This window comes from Hibiscus syriacus, unplaced genomic scaffold, assembly GCF_006381635.1.
Source record: "Hibiscus syriacus cultivar Baekdansim isolate YM2019G1 unplaced genomic scaffold, ASM638163v2 tig00110338_pilon, whole genome shotgun sequence".
NCBI classification, from domain to species: Eukaryota; Viridiplantae; Streptophyta; class Magnoliopsida; order Malvales; family Malvaceae; genus Hibiscus; species Hibiscus syriacus.
In genome coordinates, this window is record NW_024062691.1 from 1,881,931 (window position 1) to 1,897,784 (window position 15,854).

Sequence of the window (15,854 nt, forward strand, 5' to 3'; positions counted from 1 at the left end):
AAATAAAAGTAAAAATAATTTAATATATAATTGAAATATAACGAAGAGCTCCATTGACATAGAATTTTCTGATAGTTAAGGACTTATCGTAATAAGCATTTTAACTTATGCATTGACTTGTTTATATCCCGGTTACAGTAAGAATTTTATATTTTATTATTTATTCTTTATATATTTAAAGGAAATTTTAGGGGAAACTTAATTAGTCTATTTTAATATAGATTTGTTAAATAAGGTTAGAATATGATCGATGTTATAATATTTTAAAATATAAGATTTAATACATTTCAGTCCAATAAAATTATAATAATGAAGATAATTTATTAATTTAAAATATTTAAAATGATACATTTCAATTATAACCTATTTATTTTAATTTTTACATTAAATGCGATTTAAAATATAAATAAAACATATTTATTTATTAATCAATTATAATATTTGTTTATATGTATATTTTATATTTTCATACTATTCAATTATTTCATGTTTGAATCATTATAAGGACATTTATTACTATTAACTATATTATAAATTATATAAATTATGTTTTGTATACTAAAAAAATTTAGTGGTCCAACTTAGTGGTTAGGGTGTTCAATTTTTTTGCTTGCATCCCAGGTTCAAACCCCACTTAATGATTTACTTTATTTTTCATTCATTCAATTAGTGACACGTGTCACCATTTGATTGGATAGAAAATTTATTAAAGAAAAAATATTTAAAAAAATCCAATCACACAGTGACATATATCATCATTGGATTGATGATTAAATTTATTGAATTAAATAAAAGTTCGGACTAAATGTGTAATTGTACAAATTTTATTAACTGACACGTCCTCTCATCGATTAATATTTAACGACATGTGGATTGATTGACAATATTTAAATAATTAGGTGACTCAGTTGACAAAATTAAAAAATTAGTGGATAAAGTATAAGGGATAAATAATTAAGTGGTCAATGGTATAGTTTTCCCTAAAAACTAATGTTTTATAAATATTGTATTTTGAATAAATTACATTTAGATTTTTAACTAATTATAATTATACGTTTAATACTTTATAGTTTAACATTTTATAAATTAATTTAATAGTGCTAATCATAACGATACTCATACATACTCGTCGAGCGTGGCAACTTCATCCTATAAATAAGTAGTTATCCTTTTTTAGTTATCACAAATTTTATATAGGTATATATTATAAAGGTGTACGTTGTTGAAATTCTATTGACACTTCAAGGACAAAGTTTACTCCAAAAGTGAGTGGTTGAAGCTTTGTGTTTGAAGCTTTGTGTTTGACGACTGATTTGTTGTTGTAGGATTTTTGAAAATATTTTTGGTTGAATTAAGGTATCGCTAAAATTATTTCTCAAGATGATGTGAATGCTATAGAAATCGGAGAGTCGTCAGGAACAGAGTGCGTCTTCCGGGAAAGACACTGGGAACACAATGCGTCTTCCTTGTTTTTGTGTTGTTGAATAAAGATGAAGACGCACTGTCTTCCCAGCGACTTTCTGAAGATGCATTGTCTTCCCGGCGACTTTCGATAGATATTGTAGCATTCACACTAGACTAGAAAATAATTTCGATGAGACCCTATTTCAACTAATACTTTTTTCACAACATCATAGGAGCAATTCAGCTTGAGTTTGACACTTTAAAAATTAATTTTTTACCTAAATATCACACAATAAAAAGTATTTCTTATATATATATATATGAGATTATTTTTTGGAAATCACATTTTGTATGCCGCGAAGTTATCAAAACTATAAAGGTTGGGCTGAAAAAAACATAAAAAAGAAGAAAATATATGAACAAATTATATGAATTTTGTCCGAAAAGAATAAACACGTACATACCGGCACATGACATATTGTATAGATATGAAGTTTTTCAAGTGTTTAAATATAACATTTTAAACATATATTTATTGAGTGATTGAACATAAGAATAAACACGTGCTCATGCTCATGCTCATGCTTGTGCTTACATGTTTTCAATATGCACCATTTGAGTTTGTTATTTTTGGACAAAATTCGTATAATTTATTCATATTTTTGCCTCTCTTTTCCATATTTTTTTTTTCATTTCAGACCAACCTTTAAAGTTTTGACTGACTTCTACCACATTAGTAGAAGGAGTTTCTTGCAAAATGCGTCTTATGCTTATATGAAAAAAAATCAATATGGGAATTACTCAATTTTAAGTGTCAGAATAATAAATAATGTTTTAATAGAATATATTTAGATAAGAAAAATCTTGAATGAAAATTGCATCCTTTAATTTATAACCTAACAATACAAATAATTATTAAATTATGTTAAAATAATTTTTAATTATATAAACTAATCGTTAAATTTATCAAATTATTATAAAATAGGCATAATACTTTATCAAAGTACCAAATTATCATTAAAATTTATCGAATTATTATAAAATGATCTTTAAATTTATCGAAATTTATTATTATTTGGTAACATAAAATAATCATTTTATAACAATTTGATAAATTTAATGATCATTTTGTAACATCTAAAATTTCAAAAATAAAAAATTATTTTAATATAATTTAGTGATCATACTTATATAGTTCATCCTTTATAATATATCCAAAAGAGTTTATATACATTTTTTTTTTACTTTACTTTAACATTCAATTTGATATCTTAGATTGATTTCAATGCTCAATTCAATATATAATTTCATACTTAACATTTTTATCCCAATTAAATAATTATATCTTTTACTTAGAACACATATGTTAAATATTTATTTGATGAACTCATAAAATAAACACGGTGGTAAATGATAATGTTGTTCTCTTTAGAGTCACGTGTTCGAATAGTTATATATGTTAGGTGTATATATGATGTCAACTAATTAAAAAAAGTTATAAACAAATATTTTCTTGTAATAATTCAAGATTATTAAAAAAATATTCCATATGATATTAATATCAATTTCAAAATTTCAAACTTCAATATTGTAGTTGAGGAAATCCACTGTCCCTGTCTCCTTAGAAGCATTCCTCATAAATATCTTTAAACTGCAGCAAATAGATTTTTAGCAATGAGTCGTGACAACTGTAGTTTCGATGTCAAACAAAATTCATTCTTCTCGATTAATAAATAAATGAAATTCGCAGTAATCCACATGGACTTAGAAAATTATAAATTTCTATTCGATTTATTTATGTCAGGCGTGATGTAGTGAATTGGGGGGGTTTGATAAAAAAATGATTAAGTAATAAAAGAGTTTAAAAAGGTGATTAAGGTAAAAAATGAGAAAATAAAGATTATAAATAGATTGGGTAAAAACAGCCTCAAGTTTCGCTTTGACTCAATTTCCTTTAGATCATCGAATTAGATTTTTCCCTTTGGGATTCACGTTGGTTACTTTGTCTACAAGGATTATCCTCGTGACTATTTTGTAACCGAATACCCAAGGCAATATTTGATTCCGGCTTCAGAAATTGATCTAATCAACATCAGTTGTCGTAGATCAATTACCGTTTAAGTTCATGGCGACCGACTCGGATTGTTGTTTCTATAACCGTCAATTCCGATCTCAATTCCCTCTTGGCGAAGCTATCTCACCAATTGTATTCCTAGGAAGTCGAATGTGCTTTCTATAAGCCGAATCTTCCTCTCACATGTTTAATTGCAACAACAATCTAGACCAAAGTCTATATTTGATTTTGAAAACTGTTTTGATTTTTAAAAAATAAGCGCAGAGATTGAGAGAGATATTCCGAAGAGTCATCGCTTCAACTCTCGGCTTATGAAAAATTTAGCTAAGCATGACAAAAGTCATACTTAGCATATTTTAAAAAAAACAAGCTTGAAAATAAAAGAAAAATGAAAAACTTGAAAAGTAAAAATAAAAGAGAAATATTTTATAAAACTAGAAAGAAAAGAGAATTGTAATATGAGTGATGAGTTTAGGCTTATCCCAAGTGGGTATTTATAGCCTCTCAAAGCCTAAGGATAAACAAAGAGAATAAAATAAAATAATCATAAAGATAATTGTTTAATTTAAATTCAAACTTAAAACTAGTCTCCTAATGCAACTATGCTCGTCCATCTTCTAGAAGGCGTTCGGAGGAAGTCTTCTAGAAACTGTCGCTGACTGGACCTTTTAGAAACCGCCACGTCAGACCGCGCCGTACCCAGATTCGTGCCCATGTCTCCAGCCGTGACCAAATAATAAAAAAAATGCAGAAAGCGCCCGTTTTGTCACTAATTCTGGAAAGTAATGGCATGCACAAAAACAAGCATAACACGACCAATTCAGCCGTAATAATTCCACAAAATTGAAGAAATAATGTGCAAAGATTAACGATTCTGAGCACTTATCAAATTCCCCCTCATTTATCTCATGCTTGTCCTCAAGTATGATTAATCAAACTAGTAAAAATCTCATTTACCGTTCTTCGTCAAGTTCATGTTCGAGGAAGCAAGGTAGAGACCACAACAACTATTCAAGTCAAGAAATCAACCAATTGAACATCATCAATTGGAACAAGTCAAGTGTTATCGTAATATCCATTCATTCATTAATCTCAATGCTTATAACCCAACACCTTACTGGGATTCACTCAAATCACTCAATGTGTTTGGGGTAAAGAAACGCTCAATGTCAGAATCGACATGATATTACCATAGTCCTGCAAGTAAATCAAATCTCCACTATTAATGAGAACATGATGCATAAATCAAAGGGACTTTTATTGGTTGTAACGGGGCTTAGGTAAAGGTGGGGAAAAGGCTAAATATATGGCTAAATGTTCAAGGCAAGGAACTAACAAATAATAATTTCAACTCCATCAAAACAAACATTAAGCGCAACAAGATAAAAAGATAACCTATTAAACAAAAAAATTTCTTTTCGAAATACATTGAATTTTTTCCTTGTTGTTGTTTCGTTCTCTATTCTTTTTCATGTTTTTTCTCTTTTTTTCTTTTTCGAACATCTTTTTTCTTTTTTTTCGAACTGTTGTTTTTTTCTCTCTCTTTTTTTTCGATGGAGCATACAATGGATTAACGGTTCACTTGCCCTGAAATAGGTAAAAAAGAGGGATAAAATAAAAGGCTCGGGTTTATAAATGTGGTGAGAACAAAGAAGCGGGAAAAGACTCAAAAGTGGTTAACTAAGGGAAAAAATGCATAAGTTGGCAATTTATTGGGGAAACGGAATAGTTAATCCTAAGGTGCCTAAATCATTTTTAAGCATCATGTTCATGTGTAATCTCGACAGTATTTAACATGCAAGTTCTAGAATATCAATGCCAAATTCGACACACTCAATTCAACAAAATGAGAGCGAAAATGATATCCTCGTAACGGCTCAAATATCGCCAAATTGTTTCATGCATTGAGCTAATCACATTTCAACCAACGAAGTCATAGAATATCACAAAAACACCAACTTATCACAATTCATGCCATTCTCTATCAAGAACATCCTAACCTAAACAATCATGTGTTCCCAAACAATCATGATATTCCAAAAATTTTCAACACGACAAAGAAATTCAATGAAATTTCCGACAAATCCAACCAATACCTACTAGCATCGAAACATAAAGATAAGCAAAGGGGAATTCAATCTTACACTCTACTCCCCCTCACTTAAAGCGTTTTGCCTCAAAATGTAAAATTAAAGTGCAAGAGAATGAATATAGTACTCCCCGGATTTAATGTCGACCACAGCCACGGCCTCGTTTGCGATGGGAGGTGCTAGGATGTAGGTAGGAGAGAATCTCAGTGATGTTCATCTTGATGGAGTGGAGGCGGTCGTGGACTTTATCCATTGAGACTGCATATCTGCGCGGGGTGTTGCAGGTGGCGACACCGGTGTTACGACGCATGAAGACTCGCTCGTTGCGAGGAGTGAGGACACCTAGTGGAACAAAGTATGGTGCACTCGGGGTTCACGCAAGTACGCCCATCAAATCCAAGCATCGCTCATCTAAAACATCTGTAGAAAAAGCATAAGTAAATCGTGTTACGTCAAAATTAGCGATGTGAGAAGCTAAATGAGTAATATAAGGGCCAAGGATAAGTGGACGATTGGATCGAATAACGATTTCAAAGGCTTGAGCAAACCAAAATCCTAAGTTCACATGCTCGCCGGTGGACATGCACCATAAAAAGAATAGCTCAACTCGGCTTAAGGATGATGATGATTCGTTCCGGCTGGAATAATTGTAAGCAAGGAAACGATGGATATAATGCAAGGTCGGGTCATGGATAAGATGGTCTCATGTCGAGTGAGCGTTGAAAATGTGGTCGGCTAAACTGGTAAGCGCCTCATAGGCCATATCGGCATCGAAACTCTGCAGAATCTTAAGTAAAGCGGTTAAATATGCATGATTCGTGACATCCATCATGAACCTCATAGCAAGATTAAATTCTGATATATACATTGAAAAATAACTTCCACATAGTCGGAATGTAATAACATTAGGCGAATTAACATTAAGCAGACGTTGGGGCAAAAAATTAAAAGTGGCATAGAATTCAAACACAAGTTCATAAACGTTCCACAGTTAGTCATCATATATAAACCCCAACCAATGGCAGCGAAATATGCGTGAACAGACTCACGTAAATGCAATGTTTCTAAAGTTTGAATCGGAATGTACTTAGCTACACGGAAAGGGTGATGTCTTACCGACTCGAAACGTACCAATTCGTCATTGGAAAATTGCAAATAATCGTGCATCGTCTCTTTGGGAGGGACAACGTATGACCGACCCCTTCGGTGTTGCTCCAGGTTTTCATGGGATGGTGGTGGGCTGTCAAAAGCATCCCCGGGCTAGGTGAATGATTTGACGAAACATCACACCCTCGGTGCTACCGAGAGCTCGACGTCGCAAGTGATGGATCGGGAGGTGGAAAACCAACAGTGAAGTCCTCTGTAAAACAGTAAATTGGATGGTACATTAGTAACGGTTGAATTGAAACAGGATTAGAGTTTACATCGGGAACGTTATCTGATGCCGCCGAATGCATCAGAACTGAAACATCACACACGGGCTGGGGTATTTTTTCTGCTTTGTGCGGCTGTTTACTTCTCTGTAAGTTCCAAAATTGGCACTGGTCGAATGAAATTTCTGTAATTCTTCGTCGTTTAAGTTTGAATAAAAATATTCGGTTCCTGCAAAAATAAAAATAGAAAATAAATTAAACATGCTTGATCGAATAAAAAATAAAATAAAATAAAATAAAATAAAATAAAAATAACATAAAATAAAAACAAAAATAAAAATGTAATGAAATTGAAAACAATGGGTTGCCTCCAATGAAGCGCTTTTGTTTAATATTCTTAGCTCGACGATCTGATTCAGACTACAGGTTCTTCTAAGTCGAGATCTTCAATTAATCAAGCTTCGCTATTCACATAATACGGTTTAATTTTGTGTCCATTGACTTTAAATCGATTGCCCGAATTATCTTCAATTTCGACTGTGCCATGAGAAAATATTTTAGTTACTGTATAAGGTCCGCTCCACTTTGATCAAAGTTTACCTGCAAAAAGTTTTAATTTTGAATTAAAAAGAAGAACTTTTTGTCCGACAGAAAAAGATTTAAAAACAATTTTTAGATCATGGAATTCTTTTGTTTTGTCCTTATATATTTTTGGCGTTGTCGTAAGCATATCTCCGGATTTTCTCAAGCTCCTCTATATGTAACTTCCGTGTTTCGCCAACCGTTTCTAACTCCATATTACATTGTTTTACAGCCCAATATGCCTTGTGTTCTAGTTCGACGAGTAAATGACACGGCTTACCGAATACAAGGCTATATGGCGACATACCGATAGGTCTTTTATATGCAGTTCGATAAGCCCACAAGGCGTCAATTAATTACAAGCTCCAATCCTTGTGATTTGGCTTAACTATTTTCTCAAGAATCGTCTTTACTTCACGGTTTAAAATGTATACTTGTCCGTTCGTTTGTGGATGATAAGTCATGGCAATCCTGTGATTCACTCCATGCTTTTTCATAAGTACATCAATTACCCTATTGATGAAGTGTGTGCCGCGATCGCTTATTATGGCTCTTGGTGTACCAAAACTTGGAAAAAAATACAATTCTTTAGAAATTGAACAGTAGTTTTAGCATCATTTTTTGAGTGGCTTTAGCTTTTACCCACTTCGAAACATAATCAACCGCAAGAATTATATAACAATTTTCAAAATAAGAAACAAAAGGAACCATATAATCAAGTCCCCAAACATCAAATATTTTGCATATATGTACAAGATTAAGGGGCATTTTGCTTCTTTGACTCAAATTACCTGCATGTTGACAATTATCAGAAGAATTGCAAAATAAGTAAGCATCACGGAAAATATGAGGCCAAAAGAATCCACATTCCAAAATTTTATGAGCAGTTCGCTTCGGTCTAAAGTGTCCACCACACGAAAAAGAATGAAAAAAATTTAAAATTGATCTTACCTCGCTTTCAGGAACACATCGTTGAATTACCTGGTCTGAACAATGCTTCCAAAGATATGGATCATCCCAAATGAATAAATGAGATTCTCTTTTAATACGGTTTACTTCGGCTCTCGTCAAATCAAATGGTAATTTACCTGTAGCTAAATAATTAACTATATCTGCGAACCAAAGTATTGACTTATGCGCCATCATCAAGCTTTCATCCGAGAATTTCTCTCGAATGGGAGGATCAATTGTAGTGATTGGAAGCCGACTTAAGTGATCAACCACTAAGTTCTCACGTCATTTCTTGTCGTTGATTTCCAAATCAAACTCTTGGAGGAGTAAGATCCAACGGATTGGTCATGGTTTCACCTCGTTTTTGCTGAGCAAGTACTTCAAGGTTGCATGATCAGAGAAAACAACAACTTTAGTGCCAAGAAGATATGATCTAAATTTATCTAATACAAAAATAATAGCGAATAATTATTTTTCGGTCGTTGAATAATTCTGTTGTGCGGAATCTAAGGTACGAGACGCGTAAGCGATAACGTGAGGCTCTTTTCCAATCTTTTGTCTGAGCACAACTCTAACACTTCCATCCGAAGCATCATACATAACTTCGAAGGGGAAGTCCCAATTTGGCGGTTGGACTATGGGTGCCGAAACTAACTTTTCCTTTAATACGTCGAATGATTCTTAACATTGTTGGTCGAAATTGAGGGCTTTATCCTTCTGTAATAACTCACACAATGGTTGCGCCACCTTAGAGAAATCCTTAATAAATATATGGTAAAAACCTGCATGACCAAGGAAAGAACGAATTCCCTCACCGTAGTGGGGTAGGGAAGTGAACGTATTATATCAGTTTTTGCCTTGTATACTGTAATTCCTTTAGATGAAACAATATGACCTAGAATTAAACCCTTATCAACCATAAAGTGACACTTTTCATAATTCAAAAAAGGTTAAATTCTAGGCACCGACGCAACACATTTTTTAGATTTAATAGACACTCATTGAATGAATTACCGTAAACAGTGAAGACGTCCATGAAGACTTCAATACATTTCTCAATAAAATCAGAAAAAATACTAATCATACACCTTTGGAATGTGGCAAGTGCATTGCAAAGTCCGAAAGGCATACATCGATAAGCGAAGGTGTCGAAGGGGCATGTGAATGTCCTCTTTTCTTGATCTTCAGGTGCTACTGGAATTTGGAAGAAACCTAAAAATCCATCAAGACAACAATAGTGAGATTTACCGGCTAATCGTTCTATCATTTGATCTATGAATGGAAGGGGAAAATGATCTTTTCGAGTTAAAGAATTCAACTTCCTGTAATCGATGCAGACTCTCCATCTGTTCTGAACTCACGTTGGTATGAATTCTCCTTTAGAATTTTCGATCACAGTAACTCCTGTTTTTTTAGGAACTACATGTATCAGACTTACCCATTTACTATCCGAAATTGGATATATAATATATGCATCAAGGAGTTTTTGTATCTCTTTTTTTACCACTTCCATCATTGGCGGATTTAGCCGGCGTTGACCTTCACGTGTTGGTTTTGTGCATTCTTCGGTTTTAATTTTATGCATACAAGTAGATGGAATCAGCCCTTTGATGTCGGCGGTGATCCATCCTATGGCTTTCTTGTGTTGGCGCAAAACCGTGATTAAGTCCTTTTTTCTATTCCTCAGATAATCCTTTTGATATGATTACTGACAGAGTGTTATTTGCTCTGAGGTAGGAGTATTTCAAGTGATCTGGCAACGGTTTCAGTTCAACTTCGGGAACCTACAAAATAGAAAGTAAGACTTTAGGCTTAGAAGAAATCAAATTCAATTCGGCATGATCAAAATTCACGTTTTCATCATGATCTTCTAGCTCTCTGCATAGATCAAAGGAAAAATTAGTCCTTAAAAATTCATCAGCCAAAGGATTAATTAAATCGACAGAGTTTAAACTTTTCACTTTATCAGGATATCTCATTGCCTTATATACGTCAAATTTAATGATCTCACCGTCAAATTTAATAGTTAAAATTTCGCTTCTCACATCAATTTTCGTGTGTGCAGTGCTTAGGAAGGGGCTGTAACATACGAGAAGTATGAGATTTTGAATGAGTCGTGGGCGGAGATACTATTTCCGGAGATATAACATGGTGTTATTTGATTTAATCAGGGTAGGAAAAGAGTGCTTCTTTTCTCATGTTTTCAATTGCTTCAGCTCTGCTGGGTGGTTTTGCTTTAATATGGGATTTGTGTCCAGTTTACGATATCTAAGCTTTTAGTTTTTACTTTTTCCAGGCCTTGAGTATTGCGTGTTGAGTCTTGTTTCAAATAAGAAATTAATTAGAGTTTTATTATGCTACATTTGGAACTGAAAATGATGTATTTCACTCTCTTTTGAGCAGTTTCTGCTGTTCCTGATGGCTTGAAGGCATGGGAGATGCTGAAAGGAAAACCCCATAAGATTGATCTCATTTTGACAGAAGGGGATCTACCATCTATATCTGGATTTGCACTTCTTACGCTGATCATGGAGCATGAGATTTGTAAAAGCATCCCTGTTATAAGTATGACTTCTGTACGGTTCCTGCTGGGATTTTCTACCAAGGGTCCATGACAAAGTAATTGAAACAAAAATTCCATTTTTATTTGACATGATTTTGCAGTGATGTCCTCACAAGATTCAGTTAGCACAGTATACAAATGCATGTTGAAAGGGGCTGCCGACTACCTTGTTAAGCCAATCAGGAGAAATGAGCTGAGAAATTTATGGCAGCATGTATGGAGAAGACAATCTGTATGCTTACTTCTTACACTTCATATTACTCTCTTTTTTTACAGTTCCTCTGATGCTATAATTTTCCGTTTTTTCTGATCCTGTTTTGTTTAAATCAGTCGATAGTTGGTGGAAACTTCCCCAGAGATGAGAGCATCGGATACAAACATGTTGAAGGCACCTCTGAAAATAATCCAGCAAGGAAAGCTGAGAGTACCGACATGGAAACTATGCAGGAAGTTTCAGCCATTGTAAAGGAAAGCTCTCAATCTAAGGAATTGCAGATGCACGGAGCTGGTTATGCCGTTGTTGATTCACCAAGAGAAGTTATTGACTTCATGGGAACATTTAATATAAATATCAATGTTTGTTCAATTAATAGCACAAGCAAGTTTGATTCTTCTCCACACCTGGATCTTTCATTGAGAAGACGTTATCATAACTTTTTCAAGTACAATGTTACTCGAGAAAGGCCTATTCTCTGGCATCCAAATTCATCAGCCTTTACAAGGTTAGTTTCTTTTGTATTTGCCATATCATCTTGAAAATTCAACAAAAAAACTTTTGAAGATTTCTCGGACAAATTGATTGAATCAATTTCCTTTTGCATGTCTCAAATACGGTAATTTCGTATTTATGTTGCTAATCATACCGATGATCCTTAATACAGGTACACTGGCAGACTGTCACAGCCCTTGCATTCAACATTGACAAGAATCAGTAAGCAAAATAAAGAATCCGGGACTATTTCTGAGACTCTGTTGTCCGATATCATTTCCGAGTATAATGCTGATACTCCTAATCCCAAACTAAACTCTCAAAGAAGCATGATTCCATTGACTACTGCGGCTACTGATCAATTGGAGCAAGCTGAAGTAGCCGCATCGTGCATGGAACAGAGTATTTCCTGCCCCAGTATCAGTGAGGGATATGAGATCGAATAGCCGGTGTGATGGTCATAATTATGTAATTTTTTCAATCTATTGTGCTCAATCAAGTTCATCCCCAATACCAAGTCCAAGCTCAGCCAACCAACAGGAACCTGCCTTTCGTGTGAATCTTTTCCATCAGTCCAATTTCGAAACTAATTCCTTTGAACAGTTTTATGACCGACTTGCCTCTGATACAAATCAGTCAACCAACAAACCTTTTTATATGCCGGATCAGAAGTTGGATTCAGTCGAGGATAAATGTCATATTTCTCTTTCCACTAATCAAAGTGGAACCAACAGTTTCTGTAATGGATCCTTAAGTCAACCTAATGGTATTGCATACGGGAGCACCGGTGCAAGTAACAATGTTGATCAGGTTGCTACCATACAAGCTTCAACAGAAAGAAAGAACGATAACGATTTTCCAAATCCTACTGGGAATTGACACCATGCTATGGAAAGAGAGGCGGCTCTAACCAAGTTCCGCTTGAAACGGAAGGATAGATGCTATGAGAAAAAGGTACAGAGTTATCATCAGTTACCATCATCGTGTATTTACCATGTTTATTATTTCTTGCTCTCTAAGATACTCATAATGTTGCATGAAAGTAATTTTCTGGTCCAGTTCTTCAGATCTCAAATTAAAATGAATAACCATTGTCAGATCTCATACACATAGGTTGAGCAACTTAGAAGCAGCTAATATTTCACACCGGATGCATTTTACAGGTTAGATACGAGAGCCGAAAGAAACTCGCAGAGCAGCGCCCCAGAGTCAAAGGTCAGTTTGTTCGTCGACGGCTGGTTGAGTGTCATTATCAGAGTTCATCCGATGGTTCAGTTTCAACACACAGATGTTAGACTTTATGACTCAAATTTCGTATAATGAAAATTTTAATATGCTGTACGAAATCCTCTTGTATCTGCTGTCTATATAATGAAAATTTTCTCATCTGTCCGTTTAAATTTTTTCATAATATATATATATCATTTCTTGAATTATCTTTTGACAACGCAACAACATACATATGTATTTGTTGTCCCTTAATTGGGGAAATCCCACATAGTGTATCGACGGTTATAGACATTTACTTTAGGATGTGATCGATTTAAAGTAAAAAGTTTATTTTTTATGTTGATTAAAATTAGAAAAATTAATTTAAATAAGTTCTCTTTTTCACTAAATAGATAATTTGTTTATAAGGGAATTTAAAACAATCACCATCATGATTCCTTCTCAAAGTTGAGGCTTTATGCCTTTCAAAGAAAATAACCAACACTTTGTTTATTAGTCACAGTAAGGAAATAGGAAATTTTTTTTCCACATAAGAATAGAGAAGCATAAAATTCCGTTCTTACTGTTCTCTGTCAAACAAAAAAGTATGTAATTCCAGCAAGCCCACCTTTGAGACAATCACCAAGTTCCAGAATCCAAAAGTAAAACAGTGAAGCGTGAATCTAACACAGATTCAAACATTTTTGAGAAACTCCATGATGTTGGTACCGAAAGCATTACATTTTACTTGGAAGCCTTGAAATCCAGCACCCTTTGCCAGTGCCTCAAACTCCTTTTGGGTCCTCTCTTTCCCACCAGGGTTGTGAGCCAACATGATGCAATCGATATGGACAACTAACTTCGTGGCAAGGCTAGAATCCGGGTAATCCGGAAGGATGCTTTCCGCAACAATCACTTTCCCGTTGTCCGGCAAAGCTTCATAGCAGTTCTTCAAAAATTTCAAGCAGTGTTCGTCGCTCCAATCGTGACATATCCACTGCATCAGCACATACATGTCGAGAACATTAATTTTACAAGCTACGTTTTGTGGTAGGTAAAGTTGAGAGTTAGTGGGGCACTCACCTTCATGAAAATGGCATCTCCTATTGGAACACTTACAAACATGTCTCCACCAACATGCTCCACACCTGCAGCCAATCCAATTTCAAGAACATGACGAGGAATGATGCAATCTTTAGCTTTTGAAAAATACTTGTGAGGTGTGGATAATGTTATATACCAGGATAACTAGGAGCGTCCTCAATAACATGAGGCAAATCAAAGTTAATTCCCTTTACAATGGGGTACTTGGAGACGATCATGCTGAGCGTGGCACCGGTACCACCGCCGACATCGACAAGTGTTTTTAGTCCCTCGAAACCATCATAAGTCTCAAGAATCTTCTTCATGGCAATTGTGGAGTGATCAGACATTCCCCTGTTGAAAACCTTGTTGAATCTAGGATCTGTGCCATGGTACTCAAATGCGGACATACCATAGGCCTTATTGAATGGAATTCCACCTTCTAACACTGCATCTTTCAAGTAGTACCTGAAAATAATCCAACGTGCAGTCTAATCACAATTTGATATTATCTGGAGTTAGGGTTGGACTGAAGGGAGAAGAGGGACAGTCGCTCCTAAAAATTTCAAATTCTCACATATTTTATATACATTCTTTATATTTTCTATTAATATTATATTTTCACCTCTAATATAAAATAAAATTTTATTTCCGTTCTTATGTAGAGTTTACGACAATTTCATGGAGAAAATTCCAAAAAAAAAAAAAAAAAACTCAACCATTCAATTATTTTCCTCATGGAGGGTGAACAACCCCACTTGTTCTATAACATGATTGAGGACATTCTCCAACTTAATTAACAATGCTACCGTTTTCAATTTCTATATTTAAATCTAAAAAAATGTTGGGTTTTAGGTAAGGCAGCAGCTGCCAAGTCTCAAATTTCAGGTAAGCAGATAACGAATAGACTAATATATTGTAAATTACGCATAATCATATTTAAACTTACAATTACGCATAATCATATTTAAACACATCAAAAATAAGGGTAAATTATATATTTAAGTCACTCTTCATAGTTCCATTTTGATCGCCCAACTATTTTTATTTTCAAATTCATATTTAACGTTACATTTTGATTTTGTTTTAATCACCCACAATTAAAAAATCAGCGATGATATTGTATAACAAAATACAATATCATTATCAAAAAAATAAAAAAAAATCACCACGTCACCGTTCATATACGACCAAAATGGAATAAAAATATAATGTTAATATATTTTGATAAAAATAATAATTTAATGACCAAAAACAAAACACAAAGAATATAGGTGGTGATTAAATACATAGTTTAGCCAAAAATATTTTAAAAGAATTTAAGGTGCGGAGATTACCAGCTCTCCATAAGGACCTTGTCCTGATTCATGAGACTTAGGGCGGAAATAGAGACACCGTCTTCATTCTTGGTCAAGAATTTGCAGACAGGGCCAAGGCCGTAGAGTCTCTCGACTTTGCCATCGGGAAGATTGCGCAAGGAGCAAGTGAGGATGGAGTAGCTGGCCAGGAGGCGCAAGATGCGGTCTAGCATAACAGAAGCATCAGGATTGGTGGTGGGGAGCTTGGAAGCCACTTCCTTCGGGGAAAGGAAAGCACCAGGACCAGCTTTGGCCATGATCTCCAGCAGGTCGAGTTCTATGGCTGATTTGAGGACCATAGGTAGGACTGATGCGCTGGCCAGTTGCATGGCGAACAAGTTGGCTTCCTCATCAGAGACCTGAGTGGGAGTCATTTGGGTTTCACCGTTTGAACTCATTGTGTTCTCTGATTAGAAGAAAGTGGAGATTGCAGAGAAGGAGATGTTGGGCGTGGTTGA

The 15,854-nt window shown here is 34.5% G+C and overlaps 1 protein-coding gene and 1 pseudogene across 1 annotated transcript; one reads left to right on the top strand and one right to left on the bottom strand.

Moving 5' to 3' along the window:
* The first annotated feature begins 10,873 nt into the window (after positions 1 to 10,873).
* On the top strand, positions 10,874 to 13,041 carry LOC120120431 (annotated as a pseudogene).
* A 474-nt stretch (positions 13,042 to 13,515) lies between these two features.
* LOC120120356 (caffeic acid 3-O-methyltransferase-like) lies at positions 13,516 to 15,854 on the bottom strand. The gene is made up of 4 exons (XM_039140016.1): positions 15,376 to 15,854; positions 14,196 to 14,506; positions 14,039 to 14,103; positions 13,516 to 13,952 (listed from the first exon to the last, which is right to left on the bottom strand). The coding sequence occupies exons 1-4, from the start codon at positions 15,792 to 15,794 to the stop codon at positions 13,650 to 13,652; spliced, it is 1,098 nt and encodes a 365-aa protein (XP_038995947.1). The 5' UTR covers positions 15,795 to 15,854; the 3' UTR covers positions 13,516 to 13,649.